The sequence below is a fragment of the Marmota monax genome, unplaced genomic scaffold (genome assembly GCF_021218885.2).
Source record: "Marmota monax isolate L192 unplaced genomic scaffold, Marmota_monax_Labrador192_F-V1.1 WCK01_AAM20220418_F8-fsc01042, whole genome shotgun sequence".
NCBI lineage: Eukaryota > Metazoa > Chordata > Mammalia > Rodentia > Sciuridae > Marmota > Marmota monax.
This window is the reverse complement of record NW_026694754.1, coordinates 45,698-65,280: the sequence shown is the minus strand read 5'-3', so window position 1 is coordinate 65,280 and position 19,583 is coordinate 45,698. Positions and strand designations below refer to the sequence as shown.

General features: G+C 38.7%; 1 protein-coding gene across 3 annotated transcripts in view; it reads right to left on the bottom strand.

Annotated features, from left to right (window-relative positions):
* Positions 1-19,583, bottom strand: part of LOC124079394 (ankyrin repeat domain-containing protein 26) — a 95,902-nt gene that overhangs the window by 33,350 nt on the left and 42,969 nt on the right. For 2 of the 3 annotated variants that reach the window (XM_058572772.1, XM_058572771.1), the window contains 3 exons: positions 11,714-11,795; positions 5,847-5,920; positions 2,417-2,519 (listed from right to left, as the gene is read on the bottom strand). In XM_058572772.1, the coding sequence (XP_058428755.1) occupies positions 2,417-2,519; positions 5,847-5,920; positions 11,714-11,795 (259 nt within the window). The remainder of the gene's footprint in view (positions 1-2,416; positions 2,520-5,846; positions 5,921-11,713; positions 11,796-19,583) is intronic. The other variant, XM_058572770.1, reaches the window with a different exon arrangement.

Sequence of the window (19,583 nt, the reverse complement as noted above, 5' to 3'; positions counted from 1 at the left end):
GACTGATGGAGAAAAATGTGACCTCTAATCAGAGGACAAAAGCAGGACCTTGACAGGCTAAATGTGAAAGTTGATTTCAGAATGTAACAGTGTGTATCTTTAATATAATTAAAAAATATTTAATCCATCACATTATATTTGTGTGTCATATCCCTCCATTTCTTCTACAAGTTTAATAGTACAAAGCTGTCATAAGGGCCCAGATAATTGTACAATTTGTTGCTCATTAAAAGAAGTTCTCTGCACTGGTCAGCTCAGACATACTTTTAGAATGACAGCTAATGAAAATATTCTTGTTTTTCCATACCTATGGGAGACATAGGTACACTGATAATTCTTATTTCCTCTGGTTTAGCCATGTTATCATTTCTTGATCCACTCATGAGAGAAGACATAGGAAGCTAAGGAGAGCAACTAAGAACAGAATAGGGAGGAAGAGCATGAGAAGAAGATCACCATTAAACAGGGACAAGAGGGGGGAGGGAAAGAGAGAGAGAAGGGGAATTGCATGGTAAAGGAAGGAGACCCTCATTGTTATACAAAATTACATATAAGAGGAAGTGAGGGGAAAGGGGAAAAAACAAGAGAGAGAAATGAACTACAGTAGATGGGGTAGAGAGAGAAGATGGGAGGAGAGGGGAGGGAAGGGGAGGGGGGATAGTAGAGGATAGGAAGGGCAGCAGAATACAACAGACACTAGTATGGCAGTATGTAAAAAAGTGGATGTGGAACCGATGTGAATCTGCAATATGTATACGGGGTAAAAATGGGAGTTCATAATCTGCTTGAATCAAATGTATAAAATATGATATGTCAATAGCTTTGTAATGTTTTGAACAACTAATAATAAAAAAATAAAAGTAAAAAAATTACTAAAATGTGGTAATCACAAAGAAGAAAGCATGTGTCAGAGTTATCACATATCAAGAACAATTATAATTCAAAATAATTATATTTAAAATAAAAATTATTGTGTTCAAGGAATTAACTCTACAAAGTCTTCTGCTTAAAAAACTAAACTCTTTTGATATATCATGTTAGTCTTTAAAGGATCTTATCAGAAAATTAGCTATCTAAGAATGAGACTGTCACTCACAAAAGAGTATAACCATAGCAGGCCCAAGACCATGGGGTCAATTCATAGTACCATCACTCCCCTAAATGAAAAAATTTTAGAAACTTTAATAAGATATCCAAAGTTTCTAAAATGATATATATCTCAGGTGAACAAATACATGATGCAACACCCATTCCCAATGCCTGGTTGTTGTTAAGGATAGGAGAAATGAGTAGCTGTAGATTACACAATATTAGCAGCCCTACATCTTCCAATAAACTCAGGACCAAGAAAATCTCATTTTTTACTAAGATAACCAAAGTTTCTAAAATGATATATATCTCATGTGAACAAATACATGATGCAACACCCATTCCCAATGCCTGGTTGTTGTTAAGGAGAGGAGAAATGAGTAGCTGTAGATTACACAATATTAGCAGCCCTACATCTTCCAATAAACTCAGGATCAAGAAAATATCATTTTTTACTGATGCAAATATACTGAAGCCAAATGAAATTCATCCTCTCAGTTTCTTAATTTCTGCTTCCTTCTTACCTGTCAAGAGACATACTCAAATTATAAACAAGAGTGATGTTTCCCTATGATCTAGTTATAGCCTGAACTATGATCCAATGGTCTTCACTGACATTTCTCTCAATACTTTTTCTATAGAGAGGTTTGTTCCCTTGCTACCCAGTATGTGGTCTAGGGAGCAGGAACATTGGAATCACCTTTGATTTTATTAGAAAGGTAGAATCAAAGAACTGCTGAATTTGAATGTGCATTCTGGACATTAGAATGACTGATGACTCATCAAATGTTGAGATTCTTGGGCTATACTGATTCATTTCTAAGTTCTCTACCTCAACTTCCTATTTGGAGTTAGCCCCAGACTCCTCCTGTTCACATCCCTGTTGTAAGCTGTATACAAATCACACTTTTCAGTAGACATCTGAACAAATGACGACTTTGCATTCACCCAAAAAGCAATCTGTTTTTTCTCTTTCGCATTTTGTTTCTCTCTGCTATTTTCTGTCCTAGGAAGTAGTAACATTTTAGATGATGATGTTAAATCATATACATACATAGCGGACTATATGGGTTTATATGTAGTTATGGTAAACAAAACAGTGCTCTGTGTGATCAGAATCAATTCAATGGGTTTGCAACAGTAAGAGACAGTGAAAGTATCGAAAACCCTCCTACCTGCCAGGCAAATTGATGCTATAAAACTTAACTTCTGTTTTTTTCCTCAATACAATTTCAATAGTACATTTATTCAACTATTAGAATATACTGGTGGTCAGGTTGAAAATAAACATCTCATATCATGAATTATTTTCATATATAATTCTTACCTTCTATATGTTCTTTTACTTTGTGTTTTTCTCTTTGATTTGCATCATCATCATTTTCAGATGAATGAATATGAAACATCTTCAGAAGCCTCCCAAAACAACCCTGGTAAAGTGAATATCAATAATGAGTGGCATAAAGATTTCTAATCACAATCTAATAAGACATCGAAATTTATAGTTTTGAGATCAATGAGTAAAAATTAGACAAGTGCCTAATGAAAATCGAAATATTTCAAACCAGAACCTCATATACACTCTCCAGATTAAGCTGCACTTTTATCTCCATATGGAAACTGACACTGTAAAACCAAAACGAAGCACAAAGAGACATATTTACTGACAAAACAATAGATGATGTGCATATTCCCACAAGGAACAAACTTCAGTGTACCTGATCCAACACTTCATTTCCCACCAAAAGAGGATATTTAATAAAAACTGATTTTAAAAAAATTCTTACAAATACACATGCTGTTATTCAGCATTGGATATTGAATTCATTCCAGTGACTGACTTATTTTAGTGTATGAATAAGAAACTGGTTTTGATAAAAGAGTCTGGATTATGTCATATTAAAAAGAAATAATATAGTATTGATGTTGCTTCTTTTAGATCAGCAAGAATTTACAAAGTCTAATTATCTTTTGTTAAAATTTTTCCTGATAAAAAATTATTTGAAAAAATGGCATAGTACTAAGAAATAGGTTTCTATCTATTCCCTTTAACCAACAGTGCATAACCATCAGGTTGAGCATGAAATGATTTCCAGTTAAGGAAGAACAACAAAACATTTACCAAGGAGGTCTGGGGTTGTGGCTCAGTGATAGAGCACTTGCCTGGCACATGTGAGGTACTGGGTTAGATTCTCAGTACCATGTAAAAATAAATAAATAAATAAAATAAAGGTATTGTGTCCATCTAAAACTAAAAAATATTTTTAAAAAAAGTTCCCCAAGGAAGGAAAGAGGTACACAGACAGACACAAAACTGACTGATACCTGAGTGGTGTGCAGCTATGCCAAGATATAGTGTGGCTATGGGATAACCAGAGTGCAATTAGAGGGAACCAGTGAATAACAAAGGCATTCCTAAGACAAATGGACTGCAGCAGTGCCAGGCAAAACCTGGCTGAGTTGAAGAGGAAAGCTGCACTCTGGTGATCTCAATGGGAGAATCCCAGCAATCCTAACCAAAGCGAAGTCCAGTACAGTCAACCAATCATTTTCAGCAAAGGAGAGACTTGGATTCTGCCTGATGTGTCAAGGGAAGATAAGTGTACTGGGATTCTTTCCTGCAGCTTCTCAGAGTGCCTGCCTGGGAGACTTCATTCACTAGGGCTCCTATTCTCAGATTTCTTCATGAGAGATCAGAAATCACAAACTTTTTATTTTGACTTCAAGGCTCAACTCTGACATTAATTCACTGTGTCATGAGGTATTCACAAGAGTCATGCTGGGTTATAGGAGAGAAACCTAAGGTGCACATGTGCTGGGAGCTCTGAGCAGCTGAAGAAATGCACCTATAGTCTACCCAAGGAAAATAAAGACGGACTTTCATTTCAATGTGATGTTTGTAGCTATGGATAGACCATCGTCTGGTAAGAATCACTGTTCACACAGGTGAGCAGATATCCCAATTATGGACATACTTAAATTTCAGAGGCACCTGGGGGGATTGCCCTCATTTCCACCACTGACATTGGTTCAGGGATGTCCTTGGGGTCTCTGATGGATCCCAGAGAGGGAAACCTAGTTAGAAATGCTCTTTAGCTGAGTCTGTCTGTGTCAGAGGTCAAGAACACTTGCATCTCCAACACAAAGCGGCCATCTCTATGACATTAGAAGAGAGAATGACTGGGGTGTAAGGACAGTAAGAGTTTTGGTAAGCTATTTGGCCAGTCTATGGAGTGCAGAGCAGTTGGGCCACGGCCCATTGCAAATTGGTGCTTTCAGTTTAGTGACAGGGAAAACAGCTTTCTGTGCTTTCAAGAGGGAGAAGATTCCAAGAGTGCTGAGACAGGGTCTGGTGGAAAGCTTCATTCCTGCAGTACGCTACCCAAGCACAGATGTGCAAGGAAGCCAACTTTGTCCTAATCAGAGAGAGAGAGGGAGGAAATCCTACAGGGACTTGAGAATTGCATACTCCTGAGCACATTTGCTAAAAGGATTCCAGAAGTGGCGATTGCAATACAGATCAGTCCCCAGGATCCGTGTTGTGGCAGGGTTTTTCAGGCAGTTCCAGTTTTTCCCAGACTCACATCCCTGGGTATAAAACAAGTATGACTATTCCTCTGTAAATGAAAACTTTCCCTCAGCACCCCTTGAGAGTGAGAGAGATCTGTCTTCATACTTCACCACCAGGATTGTTCTATCTGGACTTGAGCTCAGGAGAACAAGCAGAACTACATTTCCTTACAAGAATCCCCTAAAGTTATTGGATTCTAAAATTATAATTCCTAGGCAGAGACACATTTATGTGAATTGCATCAGCACATTGAAATCTAAAATAGTTTTTCTCTTCTGTTACTTGAGGCATGGAGATCATTTTGTAAAGTATTTCATTGGTAGTTGATTTTTTTTCTAAGTTGTAGTTGTTGCTGGTAATTATTCTCTACTTTGAACAGATGTTGATGGGTAAACCTAGCACTTTGGTCAATCTCAGTGGGGCTCTGACACTGAGATGATATAACCCCTGCCAAGGTCAATTTCTCCACAGAGAAATTGCTTCAGTAAAATGACCCAACATATATCTTGGAAGAGAAATCAATCCAAATTCATACACAAACCTCATCATAGCAATACAGCTTATGAGAGAAAACAGGGCAATAACATACCTAAAAAATTTCAGAGTTGCCCCCAAACTACATGGTATACTTCCATTCACTAAGAGGTTGAAGTAGACTCCTTCATAATTATTACTGATTTTCTACATGGAAAGGAAATGAGCTGGGAAGTTATTATAAGTTCCCTAACAGCAAAGTCCAATCTGGAATGTAATATCCATGATGGAAGTTGTGTTTCTATAAGGAGCCTCTGCCCTACCTTGACACTGACACTAAAGTCAAGGTTCAATGAAATCATTGAGTCACTGGGAATTAAAAGCCTTTCACATGGTAGTGCTCAGTGACCGTGGCTGTTATATTTGTTCAAAATTTCAACCGTTGTTAATAAGTTTTATATTTAATGTTATTTCATTGATAATATAAGGAGATTATCCAAAAGGAAGCACAGTAACCATCAGAAATAAAACTTTCTATTATAATGGTTTCTTATAGTATTTGTAAATTCATAACCAATTAAATGCTTAAGTTCAGACTTAAGTATCAGATTCTAAGGCTCTTCTGAAAACTAATTTCATTTAGCCAACTCTTCATTATCAAAGCAAGGAACACTATAGGAAACAAGGAATTTAAAGTCACAGGTTTACATACCTTTGCCTTTTTCTTCTCTTTACCATCAAGACTTTTTTGACCTTTCTCTGGTGGCACATCTAAGTGTGGTTCTGCTGACAAATGTATAGATTTATGTAAACTACTAGACCACTTTTTTTAAAGAGAGTATTCTATCAAAATTAAATAAATACCTCTAATAATAACTTAACTTATATTTTCCCAAATATGCATTTAAATTAAGCTTAAATTTTAGCTGCATGTTTAGATTGTAATTTATTTTATTTTATTTTATTTTTAAATTTTTTTTATTGGTTGTTCAAAACATTATAAAGCTCTTGACATATCATATTTCATACATTAGATTCAAGTTGGTTATGAACTCCCAATTTTACCCCAAATACAGATTGCAGAATCACATCGGTTACACATCCACATTTTTACATAATGCCCTATTAGTAACTGTTGTATTCTGCTACCTTTCCTATCCTCTACCATCCCCCCTCCCTCCCCTCCCATCTTCTCTCTCTACCCCATCCACTGTAATTCATATCTCTCCTTGTTTATTTTCCCATTCCACTCACAACCTCTTATATGTAATTTTGTATAACAATGAGGGTCTCCCTCCATTACCATGCAATTTCTCTTTTCTCTCCCTTTCCATCCCACCTCATGTATCTGTCTAATGTTAATCTTTTCTTCCTGCTCTTCCTCCCTGCTCTGTTCTTAGTTGCTCTCATTATATCAAAGAAGACATTTGGTATTTGTTTTTTAGGGATTGGCTAGCTTCACTAAGCATAATCTGCTCTAGTGCCATCCATTTCCCTGCAAATTCCATGATTTTGTCATTTTTTAGTGCTGTGTAATACTCCATGGTGTATAAATGCCACATTTTTTTTATCCATTCATCTATTGAAGGGCATCTGGGTTGGTTCCACAGTCTAGCAATTGTGAATTGTGCTGCTATGAACATCGATGTAGCAGTATCCCTGTAGTACGCTCTTTTAAGGTCTTCAGGGAAAAGTCCAAGAAGGGCAATAGCTGGGTCAAATGGTGGTTCCATTCCCAGCTTTCCCAGGAATCTCCATACTGCTTTCCAGATTGGCCGCACCAGTTTGCAGTCCCACCAGCAATGTACAAGAGTACCCTTTTCCCCACATCCTCTCCAGCACTTGTTGTTGTTTGACTTCATAATGGCTGCCAATCTTACTGGAGTGAGATGGTATCTTAGGGTGGTTTTGATTTGCATTTCTCTGACTGCTAGAGATGGTGAGCATTTTTTCATGTACTTGTTGATTGATTGTATGTCCTCCTCTGTGAAGTGTCTGTTCAGGTCTTTGGCCCATTTGTTGATCGGGTTATTTGTTTTCTTATTTTTTAATTTTTTGAGTTCTTTGTATACTCTGGATATTAGGGCTCTATCTGAAGTGTGAGGAGTAAAAATTTGTTCCCATGATGTAGGCTCCCTATTTACCTCTTTTATTGTTTCTCTTGCTGAGAGAAAACTTTTCAGTTTAAGTAAGTCCCATTTGTTGATTTTTGTTATCAACTTTTGTGCTATGGGTGTCCTATTAAGGAATTTGGAGACCGACCCTACAATATGTAGATCGGAGCCAACTTTTTCTTCTATCAGACGCAGAGTCTCTGATTTGATATCTAGCTCCTTGATCCACTTTGAGTTAACTTTTGTGCATGGCAAGAGGAGGGGATTCAGTTTCATTTTGTTGCATATGGATTTCCAGTTTTCCCAGCACCATTTGTTGAAGATGCTATCCTCCCTCCATTGCATGCTTTTAGCTCCTTTATCAAATATAAGATAGTTGTAGCTTTGTGGATTAGTCTCTGTGTCCTCTATTCTGTACCATTGGTCCACCCACCTGTTTTGGTACCAGTACCATGCTGTTTTTGTTACTATTGCTCTGTAATATAGTTTTAAGTCTGGTATCGCTATACCGCCTGATTCGCACTTCCTGCTTAGAATTGCTTTTGCTATTCTGGGTCTTTTATTTTTCCATATGAATTTCATGATTGCTTTATCCATTTCTACAAGAAATGCCGTTGGGATTTTGATTGGCATTGCATTAAACCTATAGAGAACTTTTGGTAATATCGCCATTTTGATGATGTTAGTTCTGCCTATCCATGAACAGGGTATATTTTTCCATCTTCTAAGATCTTCTTCTACTTCTCTTTTTAGGGTTTTGTAATTTTCATTATATAAATCTTTCACCTCTTTTGTTAGGTTGATTCCCAAGTATTTTATTTTTTTTGAGGATATTGTGAATGGAGTGTTTTTCCTCATTTCCGTTTCAGAAGTTTTGTCGCTGATATACAGAAATGCCTTTGATTTATGCGTGTTGATTTTATATCCTGCCACTTTGCTGAATTCATTTATTAGTTCTAGTAGTTTTTTTGTAGACCCTTTTGGGTCTTCTAGGTATAGAATCATGTCATCTGCAAATAGTGATAATTTAAGTTCTTCCTTTCCTATTTTTATGCCTTTAATTTCTTTCGTCTGTCTAATTGCTCTGGCCAGTGTTTCGAGAACTATATTGAATAGAAGTGGTGATAGAGGGCATCCTGTCTTGTTCCAGATTTTAGGGGGAATGCCTTCAATTTTTCTCCATTGAGAATGATGCTAGCCTGAGGCTTAGCATAGATAGCTTTTACAATGTCGAGGTAAGTTCCTGTTATCCCTAGTTTTTCTAATGTTTTGAACATAAAGGGATGCTGTACTTTGTCGAATGCTTTTTCTGCGTCTATTGAGATGATCATATGGTTCTTATTTTTAAGTCTATTGATGTGATGAATAACATTTATTGATTTCCGTATATTGAACCATCCTTGCATCCCAGGGATGAATCCTACTTGATCATGGTGCACAATTTTTTGATGTGCCTTTGTATCCGATTCACCAGAATTTTATTGAGGATTTTTGCATATAGGTTCATCAGAGATATTGGTCTGTAGTTTTCTTTCTTTGAGGTGTCTTTGTCTGGTTTCGGAATCAGGGTGATGTTGGCCTCATAGAATGAATTTGGCAGAGCTCCTTCTTTTTCTATTTCCTGAAATAACTTGAAAAGTATTGGTATTAATTCTTCCTTAAAGGTTTTGTAAAACTCCGCTGTATACCCATCCGGTCCTGGGCTTTTCTTGGTTGGAAGTCTTTTGATTGCTTCTTCTATTTCATCTATTGTTATTGGTCTGTTTAAGTTGTGAGTATCCTCCTGACTCAGTCTGGGCAAATCATATGACTTAAGGAATTTATCGATGTCTTCACTATCTTCTATTTTATTGGAATATAGGTTTTCAAAATAATTTCTAATTGTCTTCTGTATTTCTGTAGTGTCTGTTGTGATATTGCCTTTTTCATCCTGTATGTTAGTGATTTGAGTTCTCTCTCTTCTTCTCTTCGTTAGCATGGCTAAGGGTCTGTCGATCTTATTTATTTTTTCAAAGAACCAACTTTTAGTTTTGTTAATTTTTTCAATAGTTTCTTTTGTTTCAATTTTGTTGATTTCCACTCTGATTTTAATTATTTCTTGCCTTCTGCTACATTTGCTGTTGTTTTGCTCTTCCTTTTCTAGGGCTTTGAGATGAAGTGTGAGCTCATTTATTTGTTGGTTTTTCCTTTTTTTGAGGAATGACCTCCAAGCGATGAATTTCCCTCTTAAAACTGCTTTCATTGTGTCCCATAGATTCCGATATGTTGTGTCTGTATTTTCATTTATCTCTAAGAATTTTTTGATTTCTTCCTTTATGTCTTCTGTAACCCATTGATCATTCAGTAACATATTGTTCATTTTCCATGTGATGTAGGATTTTTCCTTCCGTCTTTTATCATTGATTTCCAGTTTCATTCCATTATGATCAGATAAAATGCATGGTATTATCTCCACCCCTGTATATTTACTGAGGGTTGCCCTATGGCATAATATATGGTCTACTTTTGAGGAGGATCCATGTGCTGCTGAGAAAAAAGTATATCCACTTGATGATGGTTGATATATTCTATATATGTCAGTTAAGTCTAGGTTGTTGATTGTGATATTGAGTTCTATAGTTTCTTTATTCAGCTTTTGTTTGGAGGATCTGTCCAATTGTGAGAGAGGTGTGTTGAAGTCACCCATAATTATTGTGTTGTGGTCTATTTGATTCTTGAACTTGAGGAGAATTTGTGGGAAGGTCCATGAAAAATAAGTCTTTGGATACTCAAAGTATGAGCTCTACAAAGTCTTCTGCTCCCACCGAGTCTGCTTTCCTATATCTTGGTCATCTTTCAAGGATTTCCATGAAATGACTCTCTCACAAAATGAGCTCTGAATAGGGTCAGGTGTCACTCAGCACTAGAGCACATTTGTAGCTTGCTAAAAGCTCTGGATTCCATCGCACTATGTCCCCCTCCCCAGAATAGGGAAGGAGATGAGAGCTGTCTTTTTGAAAAAATCCAGTGCTTCTACAATCATAGAGATCCCCTCTGAACCACTGACATCACTGCAAAATGCAGGCTCCAGGCCTGCAAGTGCGGCACACGGAAATGACTTGCTCAAGTTTGACTCCATGTACCATTCTCCTCTACTTTGAATAATCTACGGACAGACAGTACTCCCAGTTTTCATTTGAAGGCAGACATACTGAAGACAGCTGAGATGCATTCCCTGCTTCCTCATCACCGTCTCCAAATGTACCTAGCTAACTTCATGCTTGCCTTCCTCCTTTCCCTTACCCTTCTGCTTTTCAGAAAGAACCTCGACCACGGTGGTCTCCATCTTGATTGTCCACTTGATTGCCTTTGTATGGATTTCTCCCACTCACTCTTTTTCTCAAATAACCTTACAAGGACCTTCCCCCTTGTCAAGTGCCATGCTCAGAGATGAAAGCAAAACCTTGGCCTTCCATTCGTCTCCTTTGGTCCTCAGCTATCTCCCCATGGCTCTTCACTGAGGCTTCATTAAGGAGAAGCCCATTCCCTGACTCCTCAGAATGTGCTCTGAGGGCCAGGAGCATTGGAATCACCTTAGAACCCATTACAGATGCAGAATTCAAGACCTGCCGAATTGCAATGCGTATCTTGAACCTGGTCCCCAACAGATGACCCATGGGAGTGGAGAGATGCAGTCTGTGGGAGTCCAACCCTAAATTTTTCAACTTCAACTGCCTATTTGGAATCGAGCCACAGTCTCCTCTCTGCCAGGTCCCCCAAATCAAAGATGTATAAGGAGTCAATTTTTCCAGTGGACCTTCGGTCAGGCTGGCGCCTTGGTGATCAATCCATAACCAACCCTACACTTCCCAAGTCCAGAGGGTACTCCAAAAAATACCAGCGTTTCTTAGGATGTTCAATTCTGTTTGTGGCTGTGGGAACATGTCAGTTTACGGGTGGTCCATCAAGGTAGCTCTGCATGACCTGGGACTGAGTTCCTGAACGCCTTTCTCACCAGGAGGAAGACAGGAAGATTGGAACAACTGGCACTACATCTCATGCCAAGTTTGGTCCCTGAAGCTCACAAGGCTTTCTGGCATCTCTAATATGCTTCTCTCCCTCTCTCTCTCTTTCTCTCTCTGTAGCCAGTCATCTGAGTTTCCCCCCTTCACGGTGCACACCTGCTTGCTTCTTTTCTCTCCATTGACTCCCTGTACTCTGTTTTGCGCCTTCTTCAATCCACCTTCTACTGTCCCCTCCAGTGTTTCCCAACCTTAGTCTGCTCAGGTTTTGAATCATTGGTTCCAATCACCTCATGACACTCTGGATGTTACCTGTCCCTCAAAAGGCAGGAGATGTACCCATTGTTACCTTCCACTACTCAGTAGATTCCTGTCTTCCACTATTCAAATAGACTGCTGCTTAGGATTGAAATAAATATGCTGTCCACTGTAATTTTTTATATGAAAAATATAAAGGCTCTTACCTTCCAGAGTATGTGCTTCCTTTTCAATCGTATCCTCAGAGGAACCATCCAAGCTCTCTCCTGAGCAAATCTCAGAGACTCTCTGGTAAAATTAATATCAAAATTGATATCATTTAAAATTAATATCAATAACCGATTCTGAATCAACATTTTAAAGCAGACATGTCACTTGGGCTGTGCACGTCAGGAAGGATTAACAAACTAGACAAGTCTAATCTTCCAAAATTGAACGATTGAAAAGAGATCTCCATATATCCTCCCCCATGAAGACCAACATTAATCTTCACATGGCTACTGACTCTGAAAGGAGAACGCCACCACAGAAGAAACACATTCTCCCAAAACATAGGATCTGATGCGCGAAACTGCGCAGACATACTACTCCTGTAACACCTAACCCGACTCAACGTTTTCTACCATAAAGGAGAGAATGATATTTAAAATATACTGGAACACATTCTGACAAATTCGGATATCAGCCAGCATTACACACTGGCAACATCCTGATGACAGGACATTTGTGATAGAATCACATAGGTTTGTAAGACAATTGGAATTATGCCATGCTGAAGGGAAACAGAAGAGTGTTACCTGGGCCTCCTTAGCTGAACAAAAACTTTAGCAATCTAAATCACCTTTGGGGAAATTTTTACTGAGAGGAAGACCCATCCATCTCATATGATGATAGAATTAGGGAGAGAAAGGTTTCTCCATTTTGCATTTACCTAACTTGGGCTTAATGATGTGGTTGTGTAGGCAGCACTTTTTAGTCAAAAAGAAAACAGTGACAGAAAAGGGTACCAAGGCATAAAAGTGATTTTGAGTACACATTTTCAAGACCCCCTGGTACATGAAAATTGAATATGCCAGGAGACAGGCACAAAAAGAGTGTGGAAGAATGTAGCAGGGCAACTCAGAATATCATGGGAATGAAAATGGCTTTCCTGATTGCATAGTCCGAACATTCACTGTGGGTCTGTGGGAAAGCACAGGTTTCTTTCTTTTCTTACTTTCTTTCTCTTTTTTTCTTTCTTTCTTTTTAAATATTCATTTTCTATCCTGCTCCTTTTGTCATTTTTTTTTATTACTTCTGCAAGCGTTTTGGGGAGTTTCTTGGTTCTTCGAATTGCAAGATCCTATTCTTGTGCCAACAGTAATATTTTAACATCTTCCTTCCCTATTCTTGCCCCTTCCCCCATTTTCTCATGGTTCTCTTGCCTCAATGCTCAGGAAGCTGTGTTCCAGAACTGACCCATTTGTCTATTGGGGAATAGACACTGAAGACAAGGCCTATTGAAATCCATGGCCCTTGATTAGAGGCTAGTGGTATAATCCTAACCATTTGGGCCACAAGTAGGGACCATCCTTGAACATGAGTCCATTTGGTGGCCATTGGTGTTTTTCATTATTTCATCATAATAACCAGCTGTTAAATCAGTCTAATATTTGATCATAAGTCATTGATCATTTAAGGAGGTTATCCAAATGGAAGCAGAAAACACCAAGCAATTTTAGGCCTCAGACCTAAGGAGCAACTAGTTCAATAAGGTATCATGAATACTGAAATGGTTTGCACATTTTTAAACTTTCCAAGTGTTTTTAGACCTAAGGATTTAGTGATGATCTCAGCTTGATGAGAATAGTCACAGAGGTAATTTCATGGGGCCTACTGTCCATTAGTAGAGCAAGGCAAATGCTGGGAAGCAAGGAAGGGAAATGGACATGTTTACATACCTTTGGCTTCCGCTTCTTGGAACCACCAAGGGTTGTGCCCGCTTCCTCTGCCTTCACATTGAAATGTGGTTCTGCTGACAAATATGCAGATTTACATAAATGAATTAGAACATCCTGAACAGTGATGCTGTGTCCTAATGGAAATACATAGGTCTAACAGTAATTCACTTCTCTTTTCCCACACATGCATTTACGTGCAGCTTCACTTTCAGCTGAATGCTGATTTTATTACTTACATTGCTACTGTGTATGAGTGAGTGATCCTGGAATGGAACCCATGGACTTTGGCATGCTTGGCAAACATTCTGTCACCAGATTACCTCTCTTGGGATCTTATGCTAGGTATTAGGAAAACCATTGGATGAACCTGACAGAAATTTCCTAGGTACACAGACTGGTGTTTCTTGCATTGTTCCTTGGCTAGCTATTTACTTGTTTTTCCACTGGATGATTCCCTTAGTTCTGGATCATCATGATTTCTGGATTGCAGGGTACAAAATTATGGGTCCCATCCTCAGTCAATGGTATCAGTCACCATTGCCAAGAGTCTTGATTTACTTGACCTGATAGTTGACTGAGCTCCTGGTAAGTGCTAGTGTGGATAAAAGACTTCAGATGTGGTGGTGTTCCTGCAGGTAGGGCCAGAGCAGTGTCTCAATGAGTGAGCATGGGGGGCAGCCAGGGGTCGGAAATGGTGACAGCAAGGAAGGGATTTGCAAGGGAGAGAAAGAGACCATGATTCAATGGCATCTGCATGGCTCAAAACAAATACAGTTGGAGTCATGTCAAGTGACTGAAAGGACAGGGGACAGGGATGCATAAACTGAGAGAGGCCCAATTTACACTCTGAAAGGTTTCTAGTTTTCTTGACAATACTGGGACCATCACGTGCATAAAACATCAGTGCATAAAGGCAACGTGGGTACACTGAGGTTCATGCCTCATGTGTGCAGTATAGCGAGAACAACATGAAAAATCCCCTGGGTACATCAAATGCGAGGGGCCTGTGCAAAATTGGCAGCAAATGTGTAGAAGGCCTCCACCCAATATAATATCGATGCACACCTGGACTGGGGGAAGGTATGCCGAAAGGTAGAGGACGCGAAGTCGTCAGTGCGAGGGAACAATGAGCTTTTTAAGTGAATTCAACTAAAAAGCTGTGTCCCTAGAACTGGAGATCATTTCACAAGTCTATAAAACGTATCCAATGAAATGGGACATGAACTAGAGGACAGGATTCAGGTTTTTGTGTTCACCATCTGGTTTCTGTGCTGCTCAGCTGCCTACACTGAAGAAAGTGTTCTTCATGTTTGGTGTGCGATGTCCTGAGCCTTGGAATTGCCAAACTCCTCAATGAATCAGAAGAGCTGGCATTCAGGCTCAGTGGTAGAGAAACTGCTTCACATGTCAAGGTCCTGGGTTCAATTCCCTCCCTTGAAAATGATTATTACAGGCATGAATAGGAATAGGATCCATGGCATCAATGTCGTGAAGGAGGAACTTTAGATTGGCAGCCTCAAAGACCATGCGAGGAAGTTATTGCCTATGTCCTAATAATACAATACTTTTTCTATAGGAAAGAGGAGAGGGGAAATGTATTGTGACGTAACATATTAAGTGAGTGCAGAATAAAGCACACAGTTGGAAGAGGTCACTGACTGAATAAATCCGTGCATAGACCACACTATGGGTGTGAGCCATCAAAGAATACGCTGGGTGTCATGGTAGCACGCAATCTGATTGTTTTTACGAGGCTTCTTCATATGTCTCACTGGCTCACCATCTATTTTTGTGTCCAAGTCCAATATGGACCTCAGTCTCTCAGGAGCCTGACACTACCGCCTAGCTGTCCACTGCACATCTGGAAACTCTGCAGCACCTTAGCCTAAGCTTCCTCATTCATGATTATAAATCCCTAAATCCAGTGGTGGATCTTGGGTTTTACACACAACTGAGTTAACGGTTGCCTTGAATGGTATTTTTCTCACGTTGATAAAGGCAATTTTGTACCAACGTGACTGCCCAGGTTGACATTGTCCTTTTCTGTATCCAATATCCCCTTCCAATGGGGGATACAGAAGAATGAGGAATGGGAGCCTTTCAGAGGTTTTCACATAATGCCACCATTTCAGGTGTTTATTAAATAGACGCCTTTGCAAAGAACTCCTAGTAGAAAATGTACCTGATGTAATAGTCTTGACATCCTTCTTCCTGGCACCCTTCATCTCTATGTCTGTAGTTTCACGAGAATGTCTCAATCCAGTGGGAGGCTGGATGGGTTTGGGAAAATGATATCCAATAAATGCTGTGTATTTACTGCAATGTGTAGGTCATAGGAAGAGAAGCGCAAGGTGCAATTACCTTCAAGGAAAGAGCCGTCTGAGATACTGAAAAGGAAAAGGGACATAGAGTCAATTAGCCATGCATGTGACAAAACCAGCCATACCTTGGTCTCATATTAAGAAGGAGCTGGACACTCATGCTTCACTTTGGGAATAACTTTGGTAGCCTTTGGCCCTTTAGGGTTTGTGTGCATATTTCCTGGTTTTGGGTTGTCAAAACCACAAGGCTGCATGGTAGCACCTTAAACAGGGGCAGAAACGTAGGTTGAATCAACACAAGCAGTGAAGTTTCCAACCCTGAGACTCTTTGCAATAGCCATAAATCAAAGAGGAAAGCAAATGGATGCCAACGGAAAGAGGCACAGTGAGGAAGGATGTGATGGCAAATATCTTCGTTGACACATATGGGAGTTCTTCAGTGCGCTGCACTCCCAACACCTGTGCTTTTTCTGCAGTTGTTCTAGAAGTGAATGAGTACCAGTTGTGTAGAATTTAGTGAAAGGGGTCATTCATTTGTGATCCAAGAACTTTCCCTCAACTGACTGGCTGAGATATACACTTGTAGCAGAAAGGCTCATTAAACACATTCTTGATTTCCATACCCATGAGGGACACAGGTGTGCCTTTCTTTCTTGCATTCTCTGGTTTTGACAACTTGAGCTTGCTTGATGCAGCCACAGGAGAAGACAGAGGGCCCAATTCTGAGAAAGCAATGGATGGTAAGATTAATATCTCGGAGTATGGTAATGCAAAGGGAAAGTGTCAATTGTGTGATTGCAGAAGTATTTTCCACCGATAACTTTCCATACTTAAAACTTGTGGGAAGGCCCATGAAAAATAAGTCTTTTGACACTCAAAGTTCTATAAGGACTTCTTTTCCCAATGAATCTGCTTTCCTATATCTTGGTCATTTTTCAAGAATTTCCCTGAAATGACTCTCACAGTATGTGCTCTGAATGATGTCCTCTGTCACTGAGGACTAGAGCACCTTTGTAGCTTGCTAAAAGCCCTGGATTCCATTGTACTATTTCCCCCTTCCCAGAGTAGGGAACGAGATGAGTGCTGTCTTTTGAAAAAATCCAATGCTACTCCATTTATTGTTATCCCATGTGAACCATTAACTTCCCTGCAAAATGCAGGCTCCTCTCCTGCAAGTGTGTCAGAGTGAAATGACTTTCTCACATTTGACCCCATTCTTCCATTTTTATCTTTATTAAATCATCTATGAACAAATAGTAGTCATAGTTTTTTTGGAAGGAACTCAGATTAAATGCATTCTGTCTTTCCTCATCCTTATCTCCTTATGTACCTAAATATCTTTCTTCTTTCCTCCATCATTGCACCTACTCTTCAGCTTTTCAAAAAGAACCTCTTACACTGTGTTCTTGATCATCGTATTTGAGGTTCTGTTTATGAATCCTTCCTAATATGTAGTTCTTTCCCAATTCAGAACAGTATCAAATAATATTTCTTTGTTCTTATTCTTTATTCTTACACCTTGTCAAGAAGCATGTTCTGAAATGAAATCAAAATATTTGCCTTCCATTCATCTGGTTTTTGTCCTCAGCTATCATCACATTGCTCTTCACTGAGCGTTCTTGAAATAGAAGTCCATTACCTTAGTTCTCTTAATGTGGTTTAATGACCATGAACATTCTAATCACCTTAGAATGTATTGGAAATGCAGAATCAAAGACCTTCTGAATTGCAATGTGTATTTTGAACCTCATCTCCAACAAATAACTCATAGAACTGGAGAAATCTGGCCTATAGGAGTCCAACACTGAATCCTCTACCTTAATTTCATATTTTGAATCGAGCCTCAATCTCCTCTGTTCCCTGTCTCCCAAATCGAAGCTGTATAAAGATTCAATATGTCCACTGGACATTTCATGAGGTTGTGGTTTTGGTGATCACTCCATAACCAAGTCTGCTCTAATCCCCATTCTCACATCCTGTGGAGTATCTACTGTCATTGGAAATAGCAGCATTGTATATGTTGTCAAATAATGTATATGGCTGTGGGAACATATAGGTTTATGTTTATTTGTGGTAAACTCAAGGTAGCTCTGGATGACCTAGTATTTCATTCCTTAATGCCATTCTCACCAATAGGAAGAAAAGTGGGAAAAAATAGCACTGTATTTCAGACTAGGTTTGGTACTGGAAACTCATATATTCTCCTCACAATTTTCATATGCTGCTCTCCCTCTTTCTAATGTATGACCTGAGTTTGCCCCTTCAGAGTGCACATCTGGTTCTTTTTTATCCATTTACTCCCTGCACTCTGCTTTGCTCATTCTTCATTCCATTTTCTACTTTTCTCTTCAGTATTTCCCAACATTGCTCTTATCAGGTTTTGAAATAGAATTAATAGTCTGGATCATCTGATTACACTCTGAATTTTACCTGTCACTAAAACATGAGAAGATATATCCCTATTACCTTTCCCTTTTGGTCCAAGTATTTAGTACGTTCATATCCTCAATTACTCAAATATATTTACTGCTTAGAATTTTTAAAAAATATTTTGTCCAACAAACATTTTAAAAATATGTGGCTCTTACCTTCCACAATATGCTTTTCCATTTGAAGTGCATCCCAAGAAAAATGATCAAAGCACTTTGGTGAACAAATCTCACAGATGCGCTGTTAAAATTAATGTCAGTATTGAGTTGCAGAGTCTTAATTACTATTTAAATGCAGACAGCTAAATTTCCACTTTTAAAATCAATAAGAATAAATACTAGACAAGTACATGCTTAAAACTTAAACATTTGAAAAGAATTTTGTATATCCTCTCCAATTAAGCTTAACTTTCAATGTTATGGCTACTGACTCTAAAACAAGAATGCAAAGACAGAAGAAAACATTCACTGACAACATACTAAATGACGTGTATAACTTCACAAAAATATAACATCTCTACACCTAACCATACTCAATATTTTCTACCAAAAATAAGAGAATATTTAAAATATTCTTAGAAATACACCTGATGTTAGACAGCTTTAAACATTTGAAACATTTTAAAGACAAAGTATTTTGTGTTAACACTAATATTTGTTTGATAAGACAATTTGAATTATTGTATGGCGAGCAGAAATGGAGCATTCTCACGTTTGCTTCATTTTAGCTAATCAAAGACTTCAGAAATGTTAATATCTTTTGGGAAAATTTTTACTGAGAGGAAAAATCATTTAACAAAGTACCAAAATAGTAAGAAAAACGTTCCTTTATTTTACCTGTATATAACAGCGAACATTATGGGGGAGAGTATGCAGCAATCTCCAGTTAGGAAAGAGCTAAGGAAAAGTGTACCAAGGGAGAAAAATGGGAGTGCATAAGCACACTGTGCTTGTCAGCTGCTCCCTAGATTTGACACAGTTCAACTGGTGTGTGGCTGTATGTTGAGGTGATGCTATAAAACACTGCTGTATAACTATAGAGAGCCAGACACCAGATGAAACCCAGAAGTACTGGGTTCTATAAAAGAATTTACCAAAGAATCAGACTGCATGAGTGTCAGAACAAAACTGGTTAGGGTGAAGAGGGAAAGCTGCCCTCCAGGAGGCCCAGTGAGGGAATCCCAGCCATTTCAACAAAAGCTCATGCCACTCAAGTTAAATGAATGGTTTTCAGCAAGAAGGGACCTGGATTCTGCCTGACAAGTCAAGGGAGCACAGGTGCACTGAAGACTTTTCCCTGCAGTTTCAGAGTGCCTGGCCAGGACCCATCTTCATTAGGGCTCTTATTTTCTTGGTTTTAGTCATGAGACATCAGAAAAGCCAGGC